A 27854-nucleotide genomic window follows, 5' to 3' on the forward strand; every position below is an offset into this window, starting at 1 on the left:
CCCATTTTAAAAAAGATCCGTATATAGTATTATATATATATATATATATATATATATAATTATGAATAGTAGTAATTCATAAAACTGCATAATGTATTAGAATATTTCAGGCAACATGCATTTATCGGCATTTTCCTTATTTTACACCAAAGAAACTTCAGAAATCCATTCATTGAATCTGGCCTGTAGGAGCAAATAAACTTGACAACAAAATATACTCTTTTACTTGTTTCAGTCATTTGACTGCGGCCATGCTGGAGCACCGCCTTTAGTCAAGAAAATCGACCCCAGGACTTATTTTTTGTAAGCCTAGTACTTATTCTATCAGTCTCTTTTGCCGAACCGCTATGTTACGGGGACGTAAACACACCAACATCAGTTGTCAAGCGATGGTGGGGGGACAAGTACAGACACACAAACACACATACATATATATATATATATATATATATATATATATATATATATACACACACACATATATACGACAGGCTTCTTTCAGTTTCCGTCTACCAAATCCACTCACAAGGCTTTGGTCGGCCCGAGGCTATAGTAGAAGATACTTGCCCAAGGTGCCACGCAGTGGGACTGAACCTGGAACCATGTGGTTGGTAAGCAAGCTACTTACCACACAGCCACTCCTGCGCCTATATATATTAATCTCTTATCGAAAAAGTCATTTTCTTCAAAAGAAAAACATAAAATAACACCCAAAGTGCAATACAGTAAAGAGTGTTAGCAAATTAACATTGCAATTACCAGCACCGGATCAAAAATTGTTGAGAAACCAGAAGAGATGTTTTCTTTATGACACTAACGATGATTTCAGTGTGAATTCCAATGATTTTTGACATTTTATAAAGTTGGTATTTAATTTTGAAGATGTGTTTGATATTTCACAGAAGTGAGTTAAGAAAATATTTTCCCTTCCTCCTTATCATGACAGTTTTAGAAAACTTCTGACAACAGTATGACAAAATGTAACTTTTACATAACAATTCTTCCCACATAGTCTGCTACACTTGTTATATATGCAACCAGAATTGTTCTATAACATTTACTATTATAATATAATTCATATATCTAGTTGCCATAAATACTCTTTTGTTTTTACATTTTGTCACTTCTACAATATCTCAACTCCTTGGCCCCTACACTAAATACTTATTCTAATCCTTTCCCTTCAGAAACACTCCCTCTGGAATTTTCTTCTGATATCAACCTACTGATATTCAAACTGAAAATCAACTTCATAAATCTCACTCAGCAGTCTAGGAAGGGTTAGAAAATGTTTTGAACACTGGCACTTTCACCTGAAAAATCCATAAAACTTGCAATTTCAAATAAATGAAAATACTTTTAACCTGGTATTTGATCTTATGTGAAGGCATGTAGCCTAGTGGTTAGGCTGTTGCACTCACAATCACTAGTTCATGGGTTCAATTCCCTGACTGGGCGGCGTGTTGCTTTTTGAGCAAAGCACTTCATTTCACATTGCTCCAGTTCCCCTTCAATCAGTGGGGATTGTTGATCTGCTTGCCTAGCCAGCAATATGGTACCATTTGAAGGCTAAAACAATGCAAAAGCGCATTGTGACCAATGATGTGTAACAATATCTGATAGTCTGGTCAGTCACGCGATCACATGATCTGACCCTATATAGAATTTGTAGATAGGTAATGAAGGTCCAGCAATTTACTCATTTTACTCAGCAGAGATGTCATATTGATTTCCTTGGAAGTTTTTCAAATGTTTCATTTAATTCATTACAACAGACATGAAACAGGATATAGTAATAAATAAAGAAAATATTCAAACTGAGGCATTAAGTCTTTGAAACACTGCTTTAAAATTGCATTTATAAATTATTTTAAAGGACACATCTTAGCACATAAATGCTGCATCCTTTCAATACTGATGTTGGATATTGGTTTAAAAAGAGAGCTAGTGTAAAGAGATAAGAATTTTGTACTTCCATGAAATTAAGAAATATCTTTCCTGAAGAAGTCTCAAGACTCATTTCATGCCTTTCCAATCTTTGCACATCAGCTTACAATGTACATGCGACAGACAGACAGACATTGATAATTACATGTGAAAGTGTGTGCAAGTGTTTGTGTGTGAATTACTATATACATTTATGGAGTGTGAAGTGGCATTTTTCACTGTGGGCATTTGTGTATGTATTAGTATATATTTTCTGGAGTCACATCTGTCCGCCTGCCTGTCAATCTGCCTGCCTGCCTGTCTATCTAATTACACACTCCACTCATCTTGATTTGAACTTGGAATTTTTTTTTTCTCTATACAGAATCTCAATACATTTTTCCATTTAATTGCTACTTTTGTGATAAATATGAAATTTTGTGCAGGTGGAACAAGGATTGCTAATAGAATGTAATTTTTCATATTAAATGAATTATTAATTCTGATGTTGTCTTTATATGTTCTTATTGATAATTGTATTGCTACAGAAGTGTTTTATTGAATAATGGGACAAATATAATAATAAAAAAAAAATTAATACCTTTCATATTTGTGCCAGCACAGAAATTGAGTATTAAGACTAAGAATTTCAGAAGACAGTAATACCAATAATATGTGAGGATGATGTTTACACAATGATAATGATATTAAATATTGAATGAAGGAAGTATTTATTTGTGAGCAAGTTGTCTTCCATCTGTATGATAAAGGTGAAAGGTGTTAAAAGGCAGAAGGAAAATGGTGAAGAGAGAACAAAAAAGGTGACAAAGAAAGAGACAGAGTGAGAAAAGGAACACGAAAAGAAAAAAAAAATGGTTGAGGGGAGAAATGGAAAAAAATATTGATGATATAAGTTTTTAGGTATATCAAATACAGAGTTGTATTTTCCCATCCTTTACAAAGATGGCAATATTAAGACACATTTCTCAAACTAATACAGTTTTCTTCTATATTAGATTTGTAATCACCTCCTCAATGATGATGATGACAAGAATTTAACAAATTTTAATAGGAGAGCAATAAACTGCCAATGCTATTTCAGTTCAAAACAAACATCATTTGTTTCATGGCAACAGATACCCATGTATTTGTTGAAGAATTTGACATTCATAACAACAGAGCTGTTGGCTTTGGAAAAAAAAAAAATGTTTCTTTTCTTCTAATATTAACTACAATTTTTATATCAACACAGCCTAACATAGACTAAATGTAAATCTGACTGCTGTTTCTCTTGAATAGCTCATTGAAATGTGTTTGATTACTAACCACCTGCACAATAAAGTTGAAAAAAGATTGGCTACTCTCCTAATTTCTGTTCAGCTGGCTAACAACAATTTTCATGTCACTGGCATTGTTGTTTAGCCCTAGGCATTCTCTGATCAAACAGTCTTATGATCAAAAGAGTTCTAACCATCGCCATCTCATCTTTTTGTATGTATAACAAGTGCTATATTTTTCTGTAAGGTACGATTTGAGAAATATCTGGCTGCTATTTCTAACAAACTGAACAAGTGCAATGAAGTTTCATCATTGTCCCAACAGTTTTTAGATATGATTCACAGTTCAGTGGTTAGCATTAATGAAGAGTTCTGTAATTAAGTGATGAGGAATTATGTACATTATTTACATTTGACAGATATTTGTCCTCATCTTGTTTGTTGTTAACACAACGTTTCAGCTGATATACCCTCCAGCCTTCATCAGGTGTCTTGGGGAAATTTCAAAACTGGGTTCTCATTCCTAAGGTATTTTTCGATGCTGCTGTTGTTGTCATTGTTGTTATTATTATTATTATTATTATTATTATTCAGGTTATATTGCGTAGTGGTTAAGAGCGCAGGCTACTAACCCCAAGATTCTGTATTCGATTCCAATTAATAATAATAATAATAATAATAATAATAATAATAATAATAATAATAATAACAATAATAACATCGAAAAATACCTTAGGAATGAGAACCCAGTTTTGAAATTTCCCCAAGACACCTGATGAAGGCTGAAGGGTATATCAGCCGAAACATTGTGTTAACATCAAACAAGATGAGGACAAATATCCGTCAAATGTAAATAATGTAAATAATGTACATTAATGAGGAGATCCAACACTTTAGAATAAGCAAATCTCTATCCAATATGAAAAATAAACACTAAAAAGTAAAAAACACACAGTATGACAAACAGCTTCAAGTTTGTTGTGCTGGAAAATAGTTTGCAAAATCAAAAGAGAGATCAAACCTCATTGTTGACACTAAACCTTGCCCCACAAATCTCCAATCCTTAATCTTACTTTGATCTTTAGTTCTGAAAATCACTGATGATTTTCATAGCAACCAAGCATTTCTACCAACACAAGATACTATTATGGTGAATATATATTTTAGTGCGCCAACATACATCTACTCCAAACAGTTTCCTACCTTATACGATGCACAATTATAACCTATACCTGCTTATTTTTCACTAATTAAAACCAAGCTGAAAATAAGCACAATTCATACAAGTGATTAACAAGTAGATGCTGTTAACACTTTATGATCTATTTGAATAAGAAACAATGATATTATTTTGCCAAGAATTAGCCTTCTCATCGCAGATCGGTGGCTATCGGACGCTGACGAAGGGAAATAACCCTGAAACTCGAGTCCGTTCGTGCTACAGATCACGATGAGAGGGATAACTTCCCTTGGCAAAACAAACAGGACACAGAAGTGTGTCGATAAGCCAGCTGGAGGAGATGTCCTCCTGGGGCTAAAAGCAACAGTAACATCCACCCCTAGGGGTCAGCCATATTTAAGTGGCAATATACTTCACTTTATCGTGCAGTTACTGTTAATACCTCGTTTAGAGAATTAACATTGCTTGTTTTCACTTTTTCGATATCAGTGAATAATTTCACTGGAAAAAGATACATAAGTTTTGCCAAGAATTAGCCTTCTCATCGCAGATCGGTGGCTATCGGACGCTGACAAAGGGAAATAACCCTGAAACTCGAGTCCGTTCGTGCTACAGATCACGATGAGAGGGATAACTTCCCTTGGCAAAACAAACAGGACACAGAAGTGTGTTGATAAGCCAGCTGGAGGAGATGTCCTCCTGGGGCTAAAAGCAACAGTAACATCCACCCCTAGGGGTCAGCCACATTTAAGTGGCAATATACTTCACTTTATCGTGCAGTTACTGTTAATACCTCGTTTAGAGAATTAACAATGATATTATTCTTTTACTGATTTTAATCATTAGACTGCAGTCATGCTAGAGCACTACCTTGAAGAAATCAGTCAATCAAATTGACTTCTCTAATTATGATTTGTCTGGTACTTATTCTATTGATTTCTTTTTGGTGAAATACTTCATTGCAGAGACATAAACACTAGTTGTCAAGCAGTGAAACGTGTACACACACACACACACACACATTTGATAGCTTTCTACAAATGTTTAATCATTCCTCTTCTTCAAGTGGCTGCAACTAAGATGCATTTTATCAGGAATCTCTACCCCTCAATAGCTTACCTAGATCCTCAGTTTTAGGTCATGTGTCACTGACAACAATATCAATACAGCTGAATCGTCTTCGTTCCCCTTCATGGTGTAGAAGTGCCCAAAATATAACATTTGATACAGCCTGTTGTTCAGCATAATAGCAATGGCCAGGAAAGCCTACTCTGCATTGAGCAATAATAGTAGTTTTGAGCCCTCATTAGAAACTTGGTGTATGTGGCATCAAGGCAATTTGAAATCATTTCTTCATAATCTGTATTTCAGTACCATAGGAAAGTGTGCTGTTTAGACATGCCCTGAAGAAGGTAAACTTTGTTGACTTAGAAATATTCAATTGCCAGATCTTCTGAAGTTAATTTCAGGTGCTCCAGGCTAGTCTCTTGCATGTAAAAAAAATCCTTCTTTCTGTCAGTAACAAAGGACCCAAAGCACTTAAAATCATTGACCTTGATTTGTGTGCAGTTGTTAGAACAAATTGGCAGGTATTTTTTACCTTCATTGACGGCGATATATTCTGTCAAAATGTCGCTGATATTGTAAAGTAAATTGACCACCAAATAACTCTACAGATTTAACACGATTCCAATAATAGAAATATGAAGGGAAGTGGACAACATTAATGTCCATTTCTTTCATAGCCAGTAATTTTAAGCTCACTCTCATTAGTAACTCTCATTACAAGTTCTGTGAAGCTATATAACTGACATTAATGTTTCCTATATGTCACATAAATTGTCTGTTTTCAGTTGCTGCAGTTGTTGCAAGCCAAGTCAACAGAACATGAAATAAAATCTGACATGCAAAACATATTAAGAAAGTCTTAAAACAGAGTGACATAACAAATATAATTTGACCTTTTTTTTTATTTCTTTATACATGTTGTTCTGTGAAGAAAACAGGATTTTTTTTTTATCTGAGATGGTATAACTATAAATTTATATCTTTATAGGCAATGGAGGACTGTCCAAAACAAATAAATAATTAAAATATAAAGGTTTCACTCAGTAGATCTGAAAGGCTTCATAATTAACAATTAATAAACAGTGAATATATATGTTTCATAAAATTCCTACATACCATTTTGGTTTAAACAGAACCTTTTGACCTCCCTTTAACACTAGCAAGAGTTTCAGTTGTGTTCCTCTGGGAGCAATGTCAGCATAAATCACAGGTTCATTTGCCATTGATTTCAGCACCATTCCTGGAAAATTGAAGAGTATTGAAAATTAATTTCTTCTTGAATTTTTTAAATTTTCGCAAAGCAATAAAATTCAATTGATTTTCAAAGTAATTATAATGGAGAATACTATTTTATTCTATATGGCCCTGGAACAGAATAACGTGACAAGAGAACTCATAAAAATATTACAAATAAACAAATAACTACTGCATGAAGTATTACATTTGCGTATATTAATAATTCTGTTATATTTTTTCTATATATGGAGTTGATAAAAATACTAGATAACAATCTGAGTTTATTTGAATTTAAAATATGCAGGAACAAAGTGACAGCAGATAATATGAATCAAGCAGTAGATTTTGACTTCTCCTTAGCATATGGAAGCAATAAGAAGATTTAAAACAAATGAAAAGATTCACTTTCCCAAATGTAATGTTGATAACATTGAAATGCAATAGATTTTAAAAACTATTAATTGAAAATAAAATATCAAAAGTAATACAGACAACATTTTAATATTTGCATATAGAGTTCTTCATTTGTTTCAGAAGTGAAAATATTGAAGAAAAAATATCTGGCTTATTTAAAACTGCATTTATTTCCTGTGGCATGTTAAATGTATCAGTTTTGTCTGATTCCCAGATTATTTCCAAATGTTCCCATCTTGCTTGTCTGCCAAAGTTTCAATAGTCAACTGATAAGCTGATGCAGGCTCAGTATGAAGATAACACCTCTTAAATCTTTACACCCGAAGCCAGTGAAAATGACAATATAGAAAGTGATACTTTGATAATATTAATCTACTCAATTATCACGATTGATATAATAATCATCATTAGTGATAATAATGACCCTCATTAATAATAATAAAAGAAAAAGATTTCCTACAGTTTATCTACTTTTGTCATGAATAGAGTAAAGAGAAACTTTCTTCAGTTAAACTAACAGAAGAATTAAACATATAAATCACTGAAGGAAATAAAACTGTCAGGGTCACACTCATTTACTACTCACTAATCCTGATGTGTTTAACCCTATAGCAATCAGATTATTCTGTCAAATGTAATGCTCATTTATTCACATTGTTTTGTATCAAGCATGCATTATCTTGTGGCTCTGAGACTTTGATGATATGATTGTTTATTTGTAGAATGATTTTGTACAGAATCTATAAGAGGCCAGATCTAGCCAGTTCAAATATAAAACAAGTAGAATATTTGAGCCTGATATAGCTGGTTGGAATGCTAAAGGGTCTGTGGTTTGCTTTAGATATAATGTTTAGTGTGGAGGTGCAATGGCCCAGTGGTTAGGGTAGCGGACTAGCGGTCATAAGATCGCGGTTTCGATTCCCAGATCGGGCGTTGTGAGTGTTTATTGAGTGAAAACACCTAAAGCTCCACGAGGCTCCGGCAAGGGATGGTGGCGAACCCTGCTGTACACTTTCACCACAACTTTCTCTCACTCTTACTTCCTGTTTCTGTTGTGCCTGTAATTCAAAGGGTCAACCTTGTCACACTGTGTCACACTGAATATCCCCGAGAACTATGTTAAGGGTACACGTGTCTGTGGAGTGCTCAGCCACTTGCACGTTAATTTCACGAGCAGGCTGTTCCGTTGATCGGATCAACTGGAACTCTTGACGTTTTAAGCGACGGAGTGCCAACAACAACAATGCTTAGTATATCTAGCTTTATATAATAGTTAGCTAAGTGTTGAACAGCAGTCTCTTGGGAGCCTTAATTTCTATACAAAAATCATTTTACTCAAAATTTCTAGCTAATACATCCATGTAGCTTTCATTTTAACTTCAGTCTTCCAAAGTAATAGAGTTAAGATATATTTCATTTCAGTCTTAAATCAAATAAAGTATTGAATGAAATTTTAACTTCACTTTTCCAAGGTAACATAAACAAGAACGATTTGGCAAATGAGGTTCTTTCAATAATGTTAAGAGGAACTAATTTATAATTGGATATCTTCTTATAAGCTAAATCTGTAAATGTAAAGGAGTGGAACTTATAATCAGTAAGGTAGGAGGAGATAGTAAGAGGAACATTGCTAAGGGTAAATAAAATACAATATAGCAATGTCTGACTGAATAGCCAATAATCACACTACTATGTCTCATGAAATTATTTTGTTATTCTAAATACTGCTACTGCATAGATTCTCATTTATATAAAGGAAATCTGTTTTCAATCACTAAGTTGACAAATCCCTTTGGGAGAATTAATGTGGTGGTGAAATAATTACAGAGAGAGTAAAGGTGAAACTAATTAATGAAAGTGTATTCCCTAATTACTGAATTTTCCACAAGTGTGGCTTTGATTCTTCAATGAAGAGGTGCTATGATATAAATATATAAATAAATAAATCAAAATAAGCAGCCTAGGGAGAATGTAGACACACAGCCAATCAATCATCAGTCAAACTTACCACATTTACCATCTTCCTCCCTGTCCATTCTTTGAGTTTTTGCTAATAACAATAATTATATATATATATATATCTTTGAAATGCCAGTGTTTTAATGGTGGCAGCTGATGAAGGATATGTTCTCTATGTGGCCTGCTTGTTTTTCGTACCTTGTTTATCATTTTGTCTATGTCTTTTTGCAACGTCATGTACCCAGATATGTATCTATATGTACATGTAGATGAAGGTATGTACATACATGTACATATAAATGCATGTTGACGTTAGGAAGGGCATCCAGCTGTAGAAACTCTGCCAAATCAGATTGGAGCCTGGTGTAGCCATCTGGTTTCACCAGTCCTCAGTCAAATCGTCCAACCCATGCTAGCATGGAAAGCGGACGTTAAACGACGACGACGACGACTCATATATTGTTTGTATCACACGATTGAACGCATGCATTACCTTTACAAGTAAGTTTGAACTATATATATATATATATATATATATATATATATATATATATACACACTTAGATATGCACACACATATATATATATACATATACACACATATGTATACACACACACACATATATACTTATACATACACACACACATATATATATATACATACATATACATATATCATCACAATCATCATCATTTAGCATCTGCTTTCCATGCTGGCATGGCATAGATAGTTTGAATGAAACTGTTAAGCTGGGGAGCTGCACCAGGTTACAATCTGATTTGGAATGGTTTCTATGGCTAGATGCCTTTCCTAATGCCAACCACTCAAAGAGTGTAATGGGTGCTTTTTACATGCCACTGAACACAAGTGCCAGTTATATGATAGCGACATCAGCCACAACTATGCTTTCACTTGGTTGATGACTCTTCTCAAGCATGGCATATCACCAAAGGTCTCAGTCATTTATCAACCCCTTCTCTTCCACAAAGAAATTACTCTGGCAAGGCAAGCATGCTGAGATATGCACAGATAAGTTTAAATAAGTCTTTTGTCCTCAATTATCTACATCCACATCACCTTGTTACCCCATCTGTATTAGCTTTTTAACTTAGCTTGATCTAATTTAATTTAACTTGATTAATATGACTTAATTCATTTTGCTTTAACTTAATTCAGCTTGATTTAATTTTATGTTTGCTTGATTTCTCCAATCCTGCTTCACATCATATATGAAGAGAAGGAGATAAGGAGAGTAAATGACAGATACAAAGAGAGTTCACATAAGAGAAGTAGGGTAAGTGTATATACTAGACTTGATGGCAGACAATGAGTAAAAGAATGTTATCCATGAACACACCAGTAAAAGAGAATAAATCAGAGACAGAGTAGGAAACGGAGAAGGAAACAAAGTAAACATTGGAGTAGTTATGCAAGGAGTTATTCAAATCAAAAATTTGTTTCATTTAATTTTATTTTATGGTAATAATTATTTTACCTTTGAAAATTAATATACATTTCATCATTTTGTATAAACACCAAGAAAACTTCATAAAAGTTACCTTAGAATTATTGCATGTATGCCATATCTCTTGATATTACCATGGTGGTGAAGTTATATTTCCAAAGTTACCTGTCGTATGACGGATAACTCTAGTATATATGTATGTATAAAACATTATGTTTGCAGGTATGTACGTATATACATATGTATTTACACAAACACACACACACACACATTATGCATGTATAGTAATAAATATGCATGTGAGTGTATGTGCATCATTCTGTTTTTCTCAGTGCTTGACAACTGACACTGGCTTGTGTTCTCATCACTTAGTGACTCAGCAGAAAGATATTGATAAAATATCACACTAGAAAACAAATACTTAGTTCAATATGTCTGATTAAACCTATCAAGGTTGTGCTCCAGCATGCTATGCTTATAATTCAACAATTAAGACAAATATAAAGAATCTAATAACAGATTATCTAATAACTGTGTTCCTCAGAGATGGCTAGTATGAAGTAAAAGGCAAACTTATGGATTCTTAGACAATACACACACATTCTAATAATATAAGTGAATCCATGCAAATATATGTTAAATATGTGAAAAGTTCAACATATATGAATGAATATTGGATACCAATATCTACACTAAGTATTTGTTATGAAAGAAAATAATAGCTATTCATAGTTTTTCATATTATTAAATAGCACTTCTAACATGGTAAGCTGGCAGAATCGTTAGCATGCCAGGCAAAATGATTAGCAGCATTTAGTGTGTTCTGAGTTCAAATTTCACTAAGGTTGACTTTGCCTTTCATCTTTTCAAGGTCAATAAATTAAGAACTAGTTGAATATCGGGTTCAATGAAATCTACTGACCCCTTCCCCCTAAACTGCTGGCCTTGCGCCAAAATTTGAAACCATTATTAAATAGTTCTTCTTGAGGAGGCTTATGATATTTTCCACTCATCAGATAATGATTGATCATACTTGGTATAATATGGCTGTCAAAATTTGCTGCACTCCTCATCATTATTATCAACATCATGACAATGTTAATATCCCTTTTCCATGTTTGCATGGGTTAGATGGAATTTGTTGAAGTAGATTTTATATGACCAGATGCCTTTCCTGTTGCTAACCCTTACCTGTTTCCAAGTAAGGTTACATTTTCCTATGACCAAACATGTTTACACAGAAGAGTGAAAATAAAGGACACCTCTTGCATAATGTTTACAACTATCAGATGATGTCAAGTCATGGAGACTGTAACACACACACACACACACACACACACACACATAGATAGATAAACTGATAGATGTACATACACATGGTGGACTTCTTTCAGTTTCTCTTCATGGAAATCTACTCACGAAGCTTTGGTTGGCCCAGGGTATAGAAGACACTTGCCCAAAGTGCTATGCATTGGGACTGAACCTGAAACCATGTGGTTGGAAAGTACTCAAATCCTGTGCAAATAGTATTGAAGTCACTAGAGGCCATCAACAAAACCCCTATTAGAGAATTAGACTCTAATGTGGCAGTTGATTTGTAGACATTTTAATGCATACAAGCTATTGCTGTTACTGTTTCCCTGCAAGTCAGCCATGGTTGAGAAGACTAATAAAGCGATTCCAGCTTAGACAATCACATCATTTAAAAATTTCAAGGGCTACATTATAAAGTGGGTCCTTTCTTGGGTTTTAAGATGGCACAAGTTTTGAGTGAAAAGAGATTTGACTGCTGTTTCTTGCAGTTTCAGATGTGTGTTATGTGCTTGACTCAACCAGGTGGGTTAAATGGTGTACTTTAAATGATATAGTAACATTTTATAATGCTAAGATGCATCTAGGTGTTTGTAGAAAATCGAAGATAGATCTACAATAACTGCACTGGTTGCAGTATACTGATGTTATGAAATGTACATTTTTCACATTTGAATGATCTTTAATTGAAGATCCAGGTATGTACATTTTTACGCAAGTGTTAGTCTAGTTGTAATCTGTAGAAATTTTGCTGTCAGTGATATGGAAAAATGTCTCCTTAATTCTCTATTCACCGACTTGGAAAAAGATTCTGTAGATGAAATCACGAAGATTATATCAAATATGGTTTTGTATCCAGTGTAGAAGATCCTTTTTTACCACAATGTATTATCTACTCAAAAGTATTAACTAACGACTCAATGAAACCCAGGAAATTGTTGTATCATCTACAAAAAAATCTATCTTGGTTTATTTGGCAAGCTAAAGAGTACTTCGAAGAATACCATCACAAAAAAAAGTCTCATCTTCATCGCTCAAAAATTTCCTCGTCCATACTAATAACCATTCTAGTCTGCAAGTGTCCTATAACATTTCACTCATGATAGCAAAACAGGGTCGCCCACATATCATTGGCAAAGATCTGATTAGGCCCTCCATACTTGAAGCATATAAAGTTGCTAATGTGCCGAACGCTGCATCAGTTTTAGCAAGTATTCCACTTTCAAACAACATTGTATCTTACCGCATTTGTGAAATGGCCGAAGATGTCGAATCCATAGTTGTAGAAGACTTGTGACACGGCAGATTCTCGTTCTGATGGTGGATGACAGCACTTTTGACAACAAATGTTGTCCTTGCCTTTGCTCGCTATGTGAAAGGTACCACAGTTTGTGAAAACCTACTCTTTGTGAAAACCGTACTGAAAAACACGGGAGTGACGATCTACAATGTAGTCATGGACTATCTTACTAAAAATGGCATTGATCCCCTCAACCTCATATCAATATGCACTGACGGAGTACCGTCTATGATTGGCAAATCTCAGGGTTTTGTTGCCAGATGGATAGAATTTAATCCTGTCTTCACAATTCAGTGCGTTCTCCGTCGAGAAAACCTGATAGCAAAAAGAAGTGGAAATAATATATTTTCTGAAACCCTAGACTTAATTGCTTCTGCAGTAAAACAAATCAAAAGATCTGCTCATCAAGACAGGTATTTTCAAGAAGCTTGTAAAGATGAAACATTCGACCGTCTGTTGTATTCGACAGATATATGCTGGCTATCAATGGGAAGCTGTCTCGAACATTTTGTGGCACTTTTTGGTCAAGTCATAGAGTTTCTTCAACAGACTGATCCAACTATGACAGCATTACTTTCTCAGAAAAGAACCTGTAAATTTTTATTTATATGAAATCTTTCGAAAAACTTAATGATCTCAATATTTCTTTACAAAAGCAAAACTTCAACATTGTACAAGCCAGACAATTGATAAGAGAAAGTAATGCTGTCATAGTTAGATCAGTCTGTTGAAGAAACTCTGTGAATAAACTCGTTCTTTGGAAACTTCAAATTGAAGATCATAAATTTCTGCAGTTTGCAAACTTAAAAACTGTTGTGGTAGATAATGACTTGCACAAATATATAATCGGGCATCTATCTTTCCTTCACAAAAACTTCAATATTCATTTTGAAGATCTTTTGGCTTTAAATATCCCAATTTTTATGGACTATCTTCACACAATGTCTATGAACAATATACTTGTTCAACCAGAATGTGTTTTTTCTGAATAAAAGCGGGCGTTTTCCGCAACGTAATAACCTTTTCGATTTGATTCTATCAAAAAAAAGCTTTTTTGAGAATCATGTGCATTTGCAAATTGGTTTTGCTATTGGTGTTCTCAGTTATTTGTTCGCTGTGATGTCCCTTACAAGAACGAAAAAGGAACTTTCATTGCTAAGTGAAAATGATACTAATATTTATGAGTAGCAGTTCTTTTATAATAAATTTAAAATTTGAGGTGGTCCACAAGAAAATATTACTTATTTTGGTGGTCCACAGCGAACAAAGGTTGGGAGCCCTTGATCTACTAGTAATATATGTGAGTGAGTATAGCCTCCCATAATACAGAATGTGTTGTTTTGAATGGTTTGTATATTCTTTGAATTTTGCTGCTGGAGAGGTTAGTATAGTGTACACTTGATTCTACTATTTCTATATACATTCATAAATGTAGCTGAATGCTATGATGCTAATGAGTGGTGGGAAGAGTGAAAGAGATGAGAGGTGGGGAGAACAGACTCTAAATAAACACAGATATCATCTTTCAGAATGAAGTTGGAATTACGGAGTACAACCTGGATAGTCTTAGAGATGAGTTACAGATAGAGAATAAGATGTTTGTTCTCTGATATACATTTTGTGATCAATATGTTTATAGGAGGCAGTTGTAAGGATCAGTATAAGGGTGATGTTGTAGATGGTGGTATAGAGATAGAGGTGAAGCTATGGAACAAATTGACTTTTTTATTATTTAATGGACTTTTCCATTGTTTTAGTCTGGAAGAGGAAGAGGAGAACAGGGAGGAAGGGGAAACCACAGCTTGAGAGTTACTACAAACTACTTCACTAATCCTTATAAACAGCCCAGTTGAATGTCAGAAACACTAGAAAGTCTTTCCAAAAATACCATGATCACTGAGACACCAGTCAAGAACTAAGTAGATGACGAAGCAAAATCATGAGTGAGCTGACAGAGTACCCTCTGAAAGTATGGACCATAGGGTCAGGCACCTTTCTTGTCTAGCAGCTATCAACACCAGGAAAATCTTGTTCAGCTGTACACTCCCTGACAAATAGTAAGCAAGGAGCAATACAGCATATCAAAAGACTGCACCATTCTGAAAATGGCAGCTTGTTTCTAATACTTTTGAAGAATGAACTTTGTTAGATACATATTATATTTATTTCCCCACCTCTCTAAAAAAAAAACAAAAGTAATTTTATCATGGCACCAGTATCAAAGAGATTGTTTTGCTGAGTCCACAGCCTCCTTTTTAGAGGTTTGCATTTTGGAGTGATTTAGCTCCAAGGTAGGTTATCTTCAATATGGTTAGGGAAGCCATATCTCTCCTAAGGCAGTTCCACAAAAGTAAATTGTAAGTTTAGAAGGTGACTAGATGTTCAAGAATTATGTGCATGAGAGAGAGGGGGAGAGAGAGACAGAGAAGGAAGAAGAGAAGTGCCGAGTGTGAATGAGACAGAGGAAAAGAGAAAAGGTAAAAATGGAAGTGATAGGTAAATCTCATCAGTTGACTTTGTCTTTATTTTATACAATTTTTTAAAAAAATACCTGTAATATTTGTGACATCAATTGAATATTTCTTTTTCCTATATAAATCAATATAATCATCAGAACTGAGAACGTTATTTACCAACAAGTAAATTGCTTCAAGGTGTTTGTGTCTTCCTATCAACATTTATTAAAACATAAAGCTGACAACAATTGTTGATAGCAGAAATAATTTTTAATAATTAACTTGAGGTTTTATTGCTATTTAGTGATGTATAGATAAGAATTGATCAGTAAATATATAAACAAAGTATTGCAGTAATTATGCAAAGTATGTATGAAATATAACATGTAAATATTTGCAAGTTTATTAAAGCAATTCCTGTAATATCTCAATATCTTAGTGTAATACCTATGAATTATATCTTTATATGTTAAACATATAAGGGAGGCAGATAGCAGAATAAATTGAAGGCCAAACAAAATACTAAGCAATTATTGCTTTCTAGGTTCAAATCCTGCTGATACAGATTTTGTATTTCATCCTTTTGAGGTCAATAAAATATATCAGGTTGAGTATAAAAGTAAGCAACATTTTGAAACATGAAATTCATCACAATATATTTCAATAATGTGGAAATTTTATTCATCAAAGTAAGTACCATTACAATTAACACATTTTTACCAAAGCACTACAAGTTTGTCTATTCTGCTAACATAAAAATCTGGAGTTCTGGAGCTGGTGAACTCCTTGAATGCATTTTCAACATTGGTTTGACTTTTTAACTCCTTCTCCTGCAGGAAATGATCGAGGTGCTTGAAAAATTGGTAGTCAGTAGGAGAAAGGTCTGGGGAATAAGCTGGGTGGGGAAGAACTTCGTAGCCAAGTTCCTTCAACTTCTGGAGCATCAGTAGTGAAATATGTGGTCGAGCATTGTCATGAAGAATGACTGGCTCTCTTCTGTTGAGCAGTCTGGGAAGGAGGAGTAGTGGTTTTTTGTTCATTTTGGCAATTTCATGGCAATATGTTTCTGCAGTAATGGCTTTTCTGAGTTTTAAAAAGTTATAGTAGATGAGTCCAGCAGTACATCAAACAGTCACCATAACCTTCTTTTTGCAGAGCTCGGGTTTGGGGAAGGTTTTTAGTGCTTCATTTTGGTTCAACCATTGCAAAGACCATTTTGCATTATTATACAGAATCCACTTCTCATCGCAAGTTACAATACAGTCAAGAAATAGATTGGTCTGGTTACAAAGAAGAAGCGACAAACAAATTTCATATCTGTGCATTTTCTGATTTTCACTCAAATCGTGTGGTACCCATTTGTCAAGCTTTTTTGATTTTCCGATTGCATGCAAATGGCTGCAGGCAGTTTTCTAGTTAATTTGAAATTTTTTTGCCAGTTCTCGAGTGGTTTTACATGGATCTTTCTCAATGACGGTCTTTAATTGACCGTCATTGATGACAGATGGGGATCTACTATGCTCACAATCTTCAAAGCTCAGGTCCCCACTACGAAATCGTTTAAACCATTTTCGAACTGACCACTCACTGGCCATTTCCTCACCAAACATTTCATTGATATCATGAGCAGTTTCAGCTGCTTTACATCCTTTTTTGAAGTTGAATCGGAAAATTGCTCAAATATCACGCTTTTCAGATGATTGTAACAATGGTGAAAAATATATCAATGTTAATTTATTGATGCATTTGGGCAAGTCTATGTCTGTATTATCAGACAATTGCAAAAAAAAAAAGTTTTAAAATAATTCAAAACTCTGCAAAACTCCAGTACAAATTCTTCATGGTTCAAAACGTTGCTTACTTTTTACTCAACCTCATATATTGGGGCCAATGTAATAGAATATATTCTCCTACAAAATTTATAGTGCTATCATTCTGTTAGACATTCATATATGAATCATATAAGTCTTACTGATGTAGAAACAATACGGTAGATTGTTTTTTTTATTGTTGCTGTGTTTGTAGGAAAAAATACTCTGCATCAATTCATTAACTGTGAAGAGAAATAAATGTCCAATCAATTTAGTTTCCAGAAACATAAGTAGAATGTACTCATCCTTCTACTTGGCACTGTCATTCCCTACGGACTAAACTGATTCTGCTTTACATAATTCCTTTATCTCCTCCTCATTGATCTTCTATCAAAAGACACATTTCTTATAAAGTTACCCCTTTCCTGATTTGCTCTTCTTCAACAACCAAAATAATCATCAATATCAACATTTGCTTTAACATTTTCTTTTCTCAGTGCTTGCATGGTCTAGAGGAGAGTATTCTGGAACAAAATTTTCATCAGCTGAAATTTATTGGTTTATGATATCAAGTATTCTTACTTTTTTTCTCATTAGTCCAGAGCCAGCAGGCAAGGATAAAGGTTATATATTGGCAAAAAATCGAGAAATGCTCGGAACTGTCTCTCATGCTTGTTTGACCAGAGAATAGTATTATCTTACCACTAATATTTTACCTAATTACTATATTTAACCTTACTCAATCCACCAAAAATTACATTGGTGGAAAAAATGACTGTAAGTGCACACCTGAACTTTCATGCTTGTTTCAGCAGAGAATAAGTATAAGCTAACCACTAATATTTTACCTAACTATCATGTTTAAGTTTATTGCAATTATTTCTTGTGTCGAAAATATTAGAAGTGATCAAACATATCTTTTGATTATATGAACATTCTTTCTCCTTTGTATTGACTAGGTTGTGCATGTTAGTAGGCACTGTGAAATACTTGTGTCTCTGTCTAACCGTTTAGCATTTAAACCAGCCATATCTGGCCCAAATACTCTATCTGCTTTAAATTCAAACCAGATCTGGCCTCTCACATCTCCCCTACAATGTCACTCTAAAGATAACATTGTATAACATCATCAAAATCTTGAAGCTATGAGGTAATGCATGTTTAATTCAAATCAATGCATGACTAATTTAAAACAATGTAAATAAATTAGCATTATATTTGACAATAATCTAAATGGTAAAGAGTTAACACATCACCAGTCCTCTCTGATCTTTCACTCTGGCCACTCAATGATCAGCAGCAGTTCTCTGCTGAACTCATCATTATCTCCACACTCACTTTTCACAGCTAACTTTCTATCCAGGTATTATTTTAATTACATCTTCTACATTCATAAATGATTTAGTTATTGAAAATACACATAACTTCCTTACATAGTTGTCCCACATTCTCATACTCACCTTGTAATAAATATATATATATATATATATATATATATATATATATATATTTATATATATATATAGGTTTAGATTTAGATTCAAAATTGAATATGGTACCTATGTTTAGGCACTAGAGTATAGTATGGTATTATACAAAAACCATTCCAAAAGCGAGGTGATCAAAAAATCAAAATAAGCAACATGGATTTTAAAGATGATTGCAGTACGCATGTTTCATGCTACTCCATTTATTTAAGTAATGCGAGCATTACATTAAATGCAATATGTAGAGCAATCTTCAGCTGCACAAAAATGTAGAAAATTACAGTAGAATAGACATATTATAATTGTGGCAACATTTCAAATCCAAGTGGGAAGAAGAATACATAAAAATCCATCTTGACATAGCCAAGGCTATCAGGCTAGTAATTGGTTCTAGGCAGAATTCTAACTGTCTCTGATTTTATTGTCTCTTATCTAGTAGTTATAGTATAAGGGGCAATCACTTCTAAGGAAAGGGAAGGTGTAAGCATTATACATGGATATGGTTATAAAGGTTTCTCTGGTCAGAGTGGCAACACTATTATAGGTTGGGGTTTTTCTACTACTATCATAATGTTGAGGAATTAAACCTTAAGCATATAGGTCAACAGGGCAAAATAGTTTTCCTGAGCCCAATATATATAATATTCTTAGACTTTACACCTTATCTATAGCCTTTGAATTCAAAATTGACATTACTTCATGACTTTTGTATAAACTAATTACATTACATTTTATTATTAATATACTTCTTATTATTAAAATATTGTTTAAACTAATATTGATATCTGTAAAACAATACTGATGCTCTATTCAGACTAAAGAAAAAGCCCTGTTGACCTATATGCTTAAGGTTTAATTCCTCAACATTATGATAGTAGTAGAAAAACCCCAATCTATAATAGTGTTGCCACTCTGACCAGAGAAACCTTTATAACCATATCCATGTATAATGCTTACATCTTCCCTTTCCTTAGAAGTGATTGCCCCTTATACTATAACTACTAGATAAGAGACAATAAAATCAGAGACAGTTAGAATTCTGCCTAGAACCAATTACTAGCCTGATAGCTTTGGCTATGTCAAGATAGATTTTTATGTATTCTTCTTCCCACTTAGATTTGAAATGTTGCCACAATTATAATATGTCTATTCTACTGTAATTTTCTACATTTTCGTGCAGCTGAAGATTGCTCTACATATTGCATTTAATGTAATGCTCGCATTACTTAAATAAATGGAGTAGCATGAAACATGCGTACTGCAATCATCTTTAAAATCCGTGTTGCTTATTTTTATTTTTATATATATATATACATAAGTCAGTAAATGGTTGGGTTGTGTTAACTGCACGTGGAGAAATAATAGGAAAATGAAAAATAATAATAAGGCAGAATGCTAAACTGAAAGCATATTTTAATATAGATGTGCAAAAAGGATTTCTAACCGGCTTTCCTTGCATGGCAAAATTTCAAGAAGAGGGAGAATGAAAATGTTTTTTTACAAAAAAATAATAAATAATATATAAAAAAATAAATATACCAATACATTATATTGTCTTTGAGCTTTTAAAGTTCAATGGTAATCCATGTAGATAATTGTTAGAAAAGTTAGGATGCATGGAATTAAAAGTTGTGTTTACAAACAAAAAGGCTAAAAGTTTATGTGTTAAGTAGGAAGTGTGGTGTCAAAACAGGAAGTGTGTGTAAGGGAAGATAATTCTGTGGGTTAAAACTTTTCCCTTACACACACTTCCTGTTTTGACACCACACTTCCTACTTAACACATAAACTTTTAGCCTTTTTTTTGTAAACACAACTTTTAATTCCATGCATCCTAACTTTTCTGACAATTATCTACATGGATTACCATTGAACTTTAAAAGCTCAAAGACAATATAATGTATTGGTATATTTATTTTTTTATATATTATTTTTTATTTTTTTGCAAAAAACATTTTCATTCTCCCTCTTCTTGAAAATTTGCCATGCAATGAAAGCTGGTTAGAAAAACTTTTTACACAACTATGTTAAAATATGCTTTCAGTTTAGCATTCTGCCTTATTATTATTTTTCATTTTCCTATATATATGTATATATATATATATATATATATATATATATATATATATATATATATATGGAAAAAAAAGTCAAGGTAGAAAATGCTAAAATAATTTTATAAAAAGCATTTCAGTACCAGTTTCAGTCATTGAGACTTTTTCAACTGCAAGTATGGAAAACAATTAAATTAAAAGAAAAGTTTTTTTAAAAGAATATTTGCATAGTATTCAAATACCAGGGGCATTTTCCTTGTTTCTGCTGGATATTTCTTCTCGTCTTGTAATAATAATAATAACATCAAAAAATACTTTAGGAATGAGAACCTAGGTTTGAAATTTCCCCAAGACACCCGATGAAGGTTGGAGGGTATATCAGCTGAAACGGTTTAACAATAAATATGATGAGGACAAATATCCAACAAATGTGAATAATGTTAATAGTTTCACTATGTATACATTATATACATAATGAAAGTATTAATAGTGAAACTATTAAAAACTGAAAGTATTAGCTCACATTACAATAGAGATGTTATTGTTTCACATTTGACACGTAACACTGAAATAGTGTAAGAGATAAGAGATTGCTCCGGGCTCGCATTAGGCAAGAAGTTAAAAATTTGTTTGATCCATGACACTGCATGGACCTTAAATAAGGCATGTGTAAAATTTGAGAGAGTGGTTGGGTGGGTAGTTCTCGAGCTTTAGTGATGCACACATACAGACACAGACAGACAGACACAAACACACACATTCTCAGTTTTATATATATATATATATATATATTCTCAGTGCTATTTTATGCCTAAAAAAATTTTTTTCTCAATTAAAATGTCAGTAGCTTTGCCTTCCATAACATACGAATTTATCAAAACTCACAAACTGTTCCTTGTGAAACCCATCCAGCACAGATCGTCCATCACATACACTTCTGAAATGAGGTATTCCAACCAATTATTATTTACTGATACCCAGGGAGTGTTGCTATTTACATTATAATTTTGTAGATATGTTAGTCCTCAAAGTCCCGTGTTCCAAGGATGTAATATGGAAGATGTGGTAGAAAATGTGAGATATTGAAGAAAATGCATTTTTCTGAAATAAATGAATTTTAAAGCTGATGTAGTGAACAACAGAATGCTATTTACCACAGGTAAAAAAAAAAAAAGAGAGATACTAAAAATATGATCAGAGAAATTGACACAACTTATTTTTATAGTTAATTTATTAAGAGAGAAGATGACACCTCCATTCTTAATGTTTTCTTCATTTTCTGGAAGAAGAAAAGCCAAAACCCTGCTTTACTCTGAAGACTAACTACATTACTGAAAGGTCTGAAGGGAATTAATAGAGGTTATTATGAGGAATGTAGTAGAAGTGACTTTAAAAAATCAGGCTTTGGCAGCAGCAACAGAGATGGCGACAACTACACAGCAGTAGCAACTACTAACAGAGTTAAAAGGTCACAAATTTTAGGTGAAGATGTAACTGAATAAGCACAAGACATGACTAGAACTTATTTTATTAACTTATTCTATTATGGAAGATATGAATAGTGAGCTTGGTATGACAAAAATTGCAATTTTCACTAATAATTTCCTAGGCAGGATGAGTATTAGTGTTGAAGGTAATTTAGAGTTTTGAAGAGTGCTCAGTTTCCTCCCAGGTGAGGTTTCTCTTTTGAGATATATATTTTTATATTTATATTTCAAAATTTTCTAATTCCACTAAATCTCTCTCTCTCTCTCTCTTGGTATATATATATATATATATATATATATATATATATGGAGTGGCTGTAGCTTGCTTACCAACCACATGGTTCCGGGTTCAGTCCCACAGCATGGCACCTTGGGCAAGTGTCTTCTACTATAGCCTTGGGCCGACCAAAGCCTTGTGAGTGGATTTGGTAGATGGAAACTGAAAGAAGCCCATCGTATATATATGTATATGTATATAATATATGTGTGTGTGTGTTTGTATTTGCTCCCCCCCCCCCCCCCCACATCGCTTGACAACTAATGCTGGTGTGTTTACGTCCCCGTAACTTAGCGGTTCGGCAAAAGAAGCCGATAGAATAAGTACTAGGCTTACAAAAAATAAGTCCTGGGGTCGATTTGCTCGACTAAAATTGGTGCTCCAGCATGGCTGCAGTCAAATGACTGAAACAAGTAAGTAAAAGAGTAACCTAAGGCATCACCTTTACCTTTGTAGCAGTTGACTATGGTGCTGTTACACTAGTCATTGAGTATGACTCCTTCGTGTACCACTTGGTTAACCATGCAGGTGACTAGGCTATAGCCGACACCGCCAGATATTTTAAGCATCTTAGCAGTGATTCCAGATGGGCTGGGGGGCTTTCCCTGTCTTCATATTCTTAATTGTGTTATCTACCAAGGTACTGTCAATTCGGATAGCTGGACCCTCAGTTGGGTTAACATTTGACAGACTCTCTTTCTCCCATTCATTCTCTTCATTTAGCAACTTTTCACAGTGGCATATTCAAGTCTCTTTCTTTGCAGCATCATTAAATGCAAGTGAGCCATCATCCATGCAGGCACATTTCTCTCCTATGACATCACGATTTTCTCACACACATAGTCTTGCAATTCAAAACATTTCAAGTTTCTGGTCCTCACGATGCAGAACATTGGCAAATCTCTTCTTTTCTGCTTTCCCTCTGGTTAAGTAAACCTGTCTCCTAGCTTCCCTTCTGGCTACCTGATACAGTTCCTTGCTACCACCACAATTCCAGTCCCGGTGATGAAAGTCACGGAGAGGGTCATAGCCCAACTAATTAGGGAGAGAGTTAGTTTAGATGAGATACAGTTTGGGTTTGTGCCAGGGATAAGCACCACTGATGCTATGTTTCTGGTAAGGCAATTTCAGGAGTAATACCTAGCCAAAGATAAACTTCTGTACCTGAATTTTGTTGACATGGAGAAAGCCTTTGACAGGGTCCCCAAATCCCTTATCTGGTGGTCAATGTGGAAACTAGGGATAAATGAGTGGTTGGTGAGAGCTGTGCAAGCCATGTACTGGGATGCTGTCAGTAAGGTGAGAGTTGGCAATGAGAAACGCGAAGAATTCAGGGTACAAGTAGGGGTTCACCAAGGATCAGTCCTCAGCCCCCTCTTGTTCATCATAGTCCTCCAGGTGATAACAGAGGAATTCAAGACAGGCTGCCTTTGGGAGATCTTCTATATTGATGACCTTTGCTCTAATAGCTGAATCACTACCATAACTATAGAAGCTTCAGGTATAGAAGCAAGGACTAGAATCAAAGGGCCTTAGAGTTAACCTTGCAAAAAACCAGTCTCAGTAAGTAAGAAGGCGGACAAATCACAAGTCCCTTCAGGTAGATGGCCCTGCTCAACCTGTAGAAAAGGTGTAGGTAGAAACTCCATAAGACGTACTCGGTGTAAGCTATGGACACATAAGAGGTGCAGCAATATCAGAGGAAGGTTAACAGGGAAGATCGTTTTTGTGTGTGGAAGGTGGACAGGTACAATAAACACCAAAAATGTACAGAAAATAGATTCTATCACATGCCAGGGGGGGGGGGGGGAACTAGAAGTAGTCGATAGCTTCTGTTATCTAGGCAACCAAGTCAGTATTGAGGGTGGATGCTCTGAGAGCGTAGCTGCCAGAATAAGAATAGCCTGGACAAAGTTCAGAGAGCTCCAACATCTGCTGGTAATAAAGGGTCTCTTGCTTAGAGTGAAAAGCACACTGTATGATGCCTGTACATGAACAGCTATGCTACATGGCAGTGAAACATGGGCTGTGACTGCTGAGGACATGCATAGGCTTGTAAGAAATGAAGCTAGTATGCTCTGCTGGATGTGTAATGTCAGTATCCATGCACAACAGAGTGTAAGTGTTCTGAGAGAAAAGTTGGATGTAAGAAGCATCAGATGTGGTGTGCAAACCTGGTACTTATTCTATCAGTAGGTGTTTTTTATGATCCACCAACACAGGTGCCATTGACTTGACACCAGCATCGGCTGTTTCAAGTGGCTCCATTTAATTGAACAATGCAATCATTACATCAGTTTAAATGCAAGGTTATCCTCAGCTGCATAAATAAATAAAATTTTTTAATCAGTTAATATAATTTTTCTCAAATTCTCTAATAGAGCAAGAAGAGAGAGAAAGTCTATGTTGCTACTAATGTGACTCAGAATATACTACCCTACTAAGAACTGTATGAAGTCTCTTAGCATCATAGCTTGTAAATGATTGTGGTTCACTTTTAATTTATTAGTCTTTTTTTTATCAACTACCAAATCTAAGGCTACAGGACAGTGTCTGTTTAGAATGGATAGACAGTGAGTTGATAGTTTCTAGTTGGGTAAATATTGTCAGGATTTAGAAAATGTATGAGTAACTGTCTATAAAAGAGGCTGGGTAGAGGAAGACCCTAAATCAAGATGTTAATTACCAGTTAAAGTGGCAAGACGCTAATAAAACATATGATGTTAATACAGAGGAAATGATCATGGGGTACAATGGATGATTATATATAAACAATATTGCTATGTTGTATGAAGATAAAATTTAAGATTACTAAAAATGGTATTATAACCAAAATAGATAAACTGTGTGTATGTATGTATATATATATATATATATATATATATATATATATTATGTTGTCCGGAAAGTTCGTGCCGATTTATAGTAGCTTACCTTTCGACTTATCTTAGAACATGGTTGAGTCCATAAAATAGGATTTGACTACACTTCCATTTAGAGAACAGTTAATAATAGATTAGACCTAAGGGTATCATGTGTACATAGCGTCACCCATACATTTAAATATTTTAAAAATTAGAGTTTATAAGTGCTGCACTTGAACCTACACAGGCAAAATTAATTTTAGTGTTGTATATGATGTGAACTTACCCGCTAGTATTACATATAATAAGTTATGATTTCTTATTATTGTGTTTTCTTATTTTGATAGCTTTACCTATTAAGCTCTTATCTCTTATAAGCTATTAATGTTCTTAAAGAAAAATATAAACTTTCTAGTTACTTAAGTCTTGAAGATTATAACATACCTAATAACAAAGTACAAATATTTGTGTATATTTGCATGTGTGTACATAGTTAGATATGTGTATGTATCTGTGCACAACTTATTTTTCTGATTTTTTTCTGATTCTTAGCTTATAACTAATATAAAGATAGCATGATTTATCACCCCCAGTATTGCATAAGTAAATACCCAGAGCAATCTTTATAGAAAACCACCTTATAAGTAAATAATTAAGTACTGGTATGAATATTAAACTAATTCTATGTAATCTTCCCTTTCTAATGTTGAAAATTGGTATATATACACAGTTTATCTATTCTAGTTATAATATCTTTTTAGTAATCTTAAATGTTATCTTCATGCAACATAACAATATTGTTTCTCCCTCTTCTTGCTCTATTAGAGAATTTGAGTAAAATTATATTAATGTGTCCAACTGATTAAAAAATTGATGTAATGATTGCATTGTTCAATTAAATGGAGTCACTTGAAACGGTCGTACTGCATCACCTTGTAACAAGAGGTAAATTAAGAGTTGGGCTTTACCAGTTTGGGAAGTATATTTAGATGTGTGCGCATAAGAAGGTTTGAAATGTATAAATGCATGTTTTACATAAAGGTAACAATAAAAATCAGAAGGTAATGCTTTTGGTTAACAAACATAATTTATTCTTTGCACACACATGAAGTAGCGGGCACAACAGAGATAAGCGTACAAGACAATAGGGTGTAGGAGGCATGAGTTAATTCCTTAATACACATCAAAGTAGTTAGTTCCAGTACTTGGCAGCAAATCTAAAACATCCAATAAGTTTTGAAGTGGTAGTGAGGCGAGGTTGAAATCCCATAGCGTGTCGAGCTAGACGAGCCACGAGCTCGTCGATAGTTTAGTGTCTACATCTGAATGGGATAAAGCGAAGCAGCGATGAAAGGGAACCAGATGTTAACATTCCAACATTTAGACAGCGACTGGATAAAACGTTTTTAAAAAGCACACGCTATTACCCTGGGCAAAAGTCGTCATGTGTCTTCCTCTGCTGTTAGCTTTTAAAGAGCGGTGGAATGCGCTGGGCAAAGTAATTCGCCTGCTCTGCTAATGCTACAACCTCTTGATATCCTGTTGCTTATTTTGATTATACATACATACATATATATATATATATATATATATATATATATATATATATACACACACACATAGTCAAAGCAAATAAAAAAACAATATAATTAACAATAACAAACAAGAGGATGTGCACAAAAAATATATTAGCTTGACACTCAATAAAAAGAGAGAGTTTTTGACATCTCAAGCATATCTCTCTGTTGGAAAGGAAAATGGTAAAAGTGTAAAGAAGGGGGGAAAAATCACCAACAGCATGTGTGTAGTTACATTGCTGAAGTCGCCGGTGACAGTTGTAAAATGATTGTCACTACCATACAAGCAGTGATATTCATTTCCAATATTCTGCAAGAACATATCTGACTACGAAGAAATATTACCTTGCTTGGAAACAGGTGAGTTTAGGAGACAAAATGTAGAAAATTTGCCTTAAATAATTTCTGTCTCACCCATGCAAGCATGGAAAAGTGGAAGGTAAATGATAGTGACAATATATATGTATGCATCTATACATATGCATGCGCGCATACGCATACGCATACACACACACACACACACACACACACACACACACACACACACACACACACACACAAACAAAGCTTTCCTCCCTTTATTGAAATTCAGATATTTCAGTAACTTATTTCTGTCTTTTTAATATCTTTTAAAACTACTCCCAGCTTCTTTCACAGAGAAATACCAGAAGCTTTTGTCTCCACAATATGTAAAATTATGTTCTT

General features: G+C 34.1%; 2 protein-coding genes across 17 annotated transcripts in view; one reads left to right on the forward strand and one right to left on the reverse strand.

Moving 5' to 3' along the window:
- The window catches only part of LOC106873822 (glycosaminoglycan xylosylkinase), a 424441-nt gene that overhangs the window by 153507 nt on the left and 243080 nt on the right, over positions 1-27854 (reverse strand). For all 5 annotated transcript variants that reach the window (XM_052970088.2, XM_052970079.2, XM_089357711.1 and 2 more), the window contains one exon: positions 6568-6691. In XM_052970088.2, the coding sequence (XP_052826048.1) occupies positions 6568-6691 (124 nt within the window). The remainder of the gene's footprint in view (positions 1-6567; positions 6692-27854) is intronic.
- Positions 1-27854, forward strand: part of LOC106878725 (potassium channel subfamily T member 2) — a 668752-nt gene that overhangs the window by 45653 nt on the left and 595245 nt on the right. The gene's annotated exons all lie outside the window — the stretch shown is intronic.

This window comes from Octopus bimaculoides, chromosome 1, assembly GCF_046866305.1.
Source record: "Octopus bimaculoides isolate indiv1 chromosome 1, ASM4686630v1, whole genome shotgun sequence".
NCBI classification, from domain to species: Eukaryota; Metazoa; Mollusca; class Cephalopoda; order Octopoda; family Octopodidae; genus Octopus; species Octopus bimaculoides.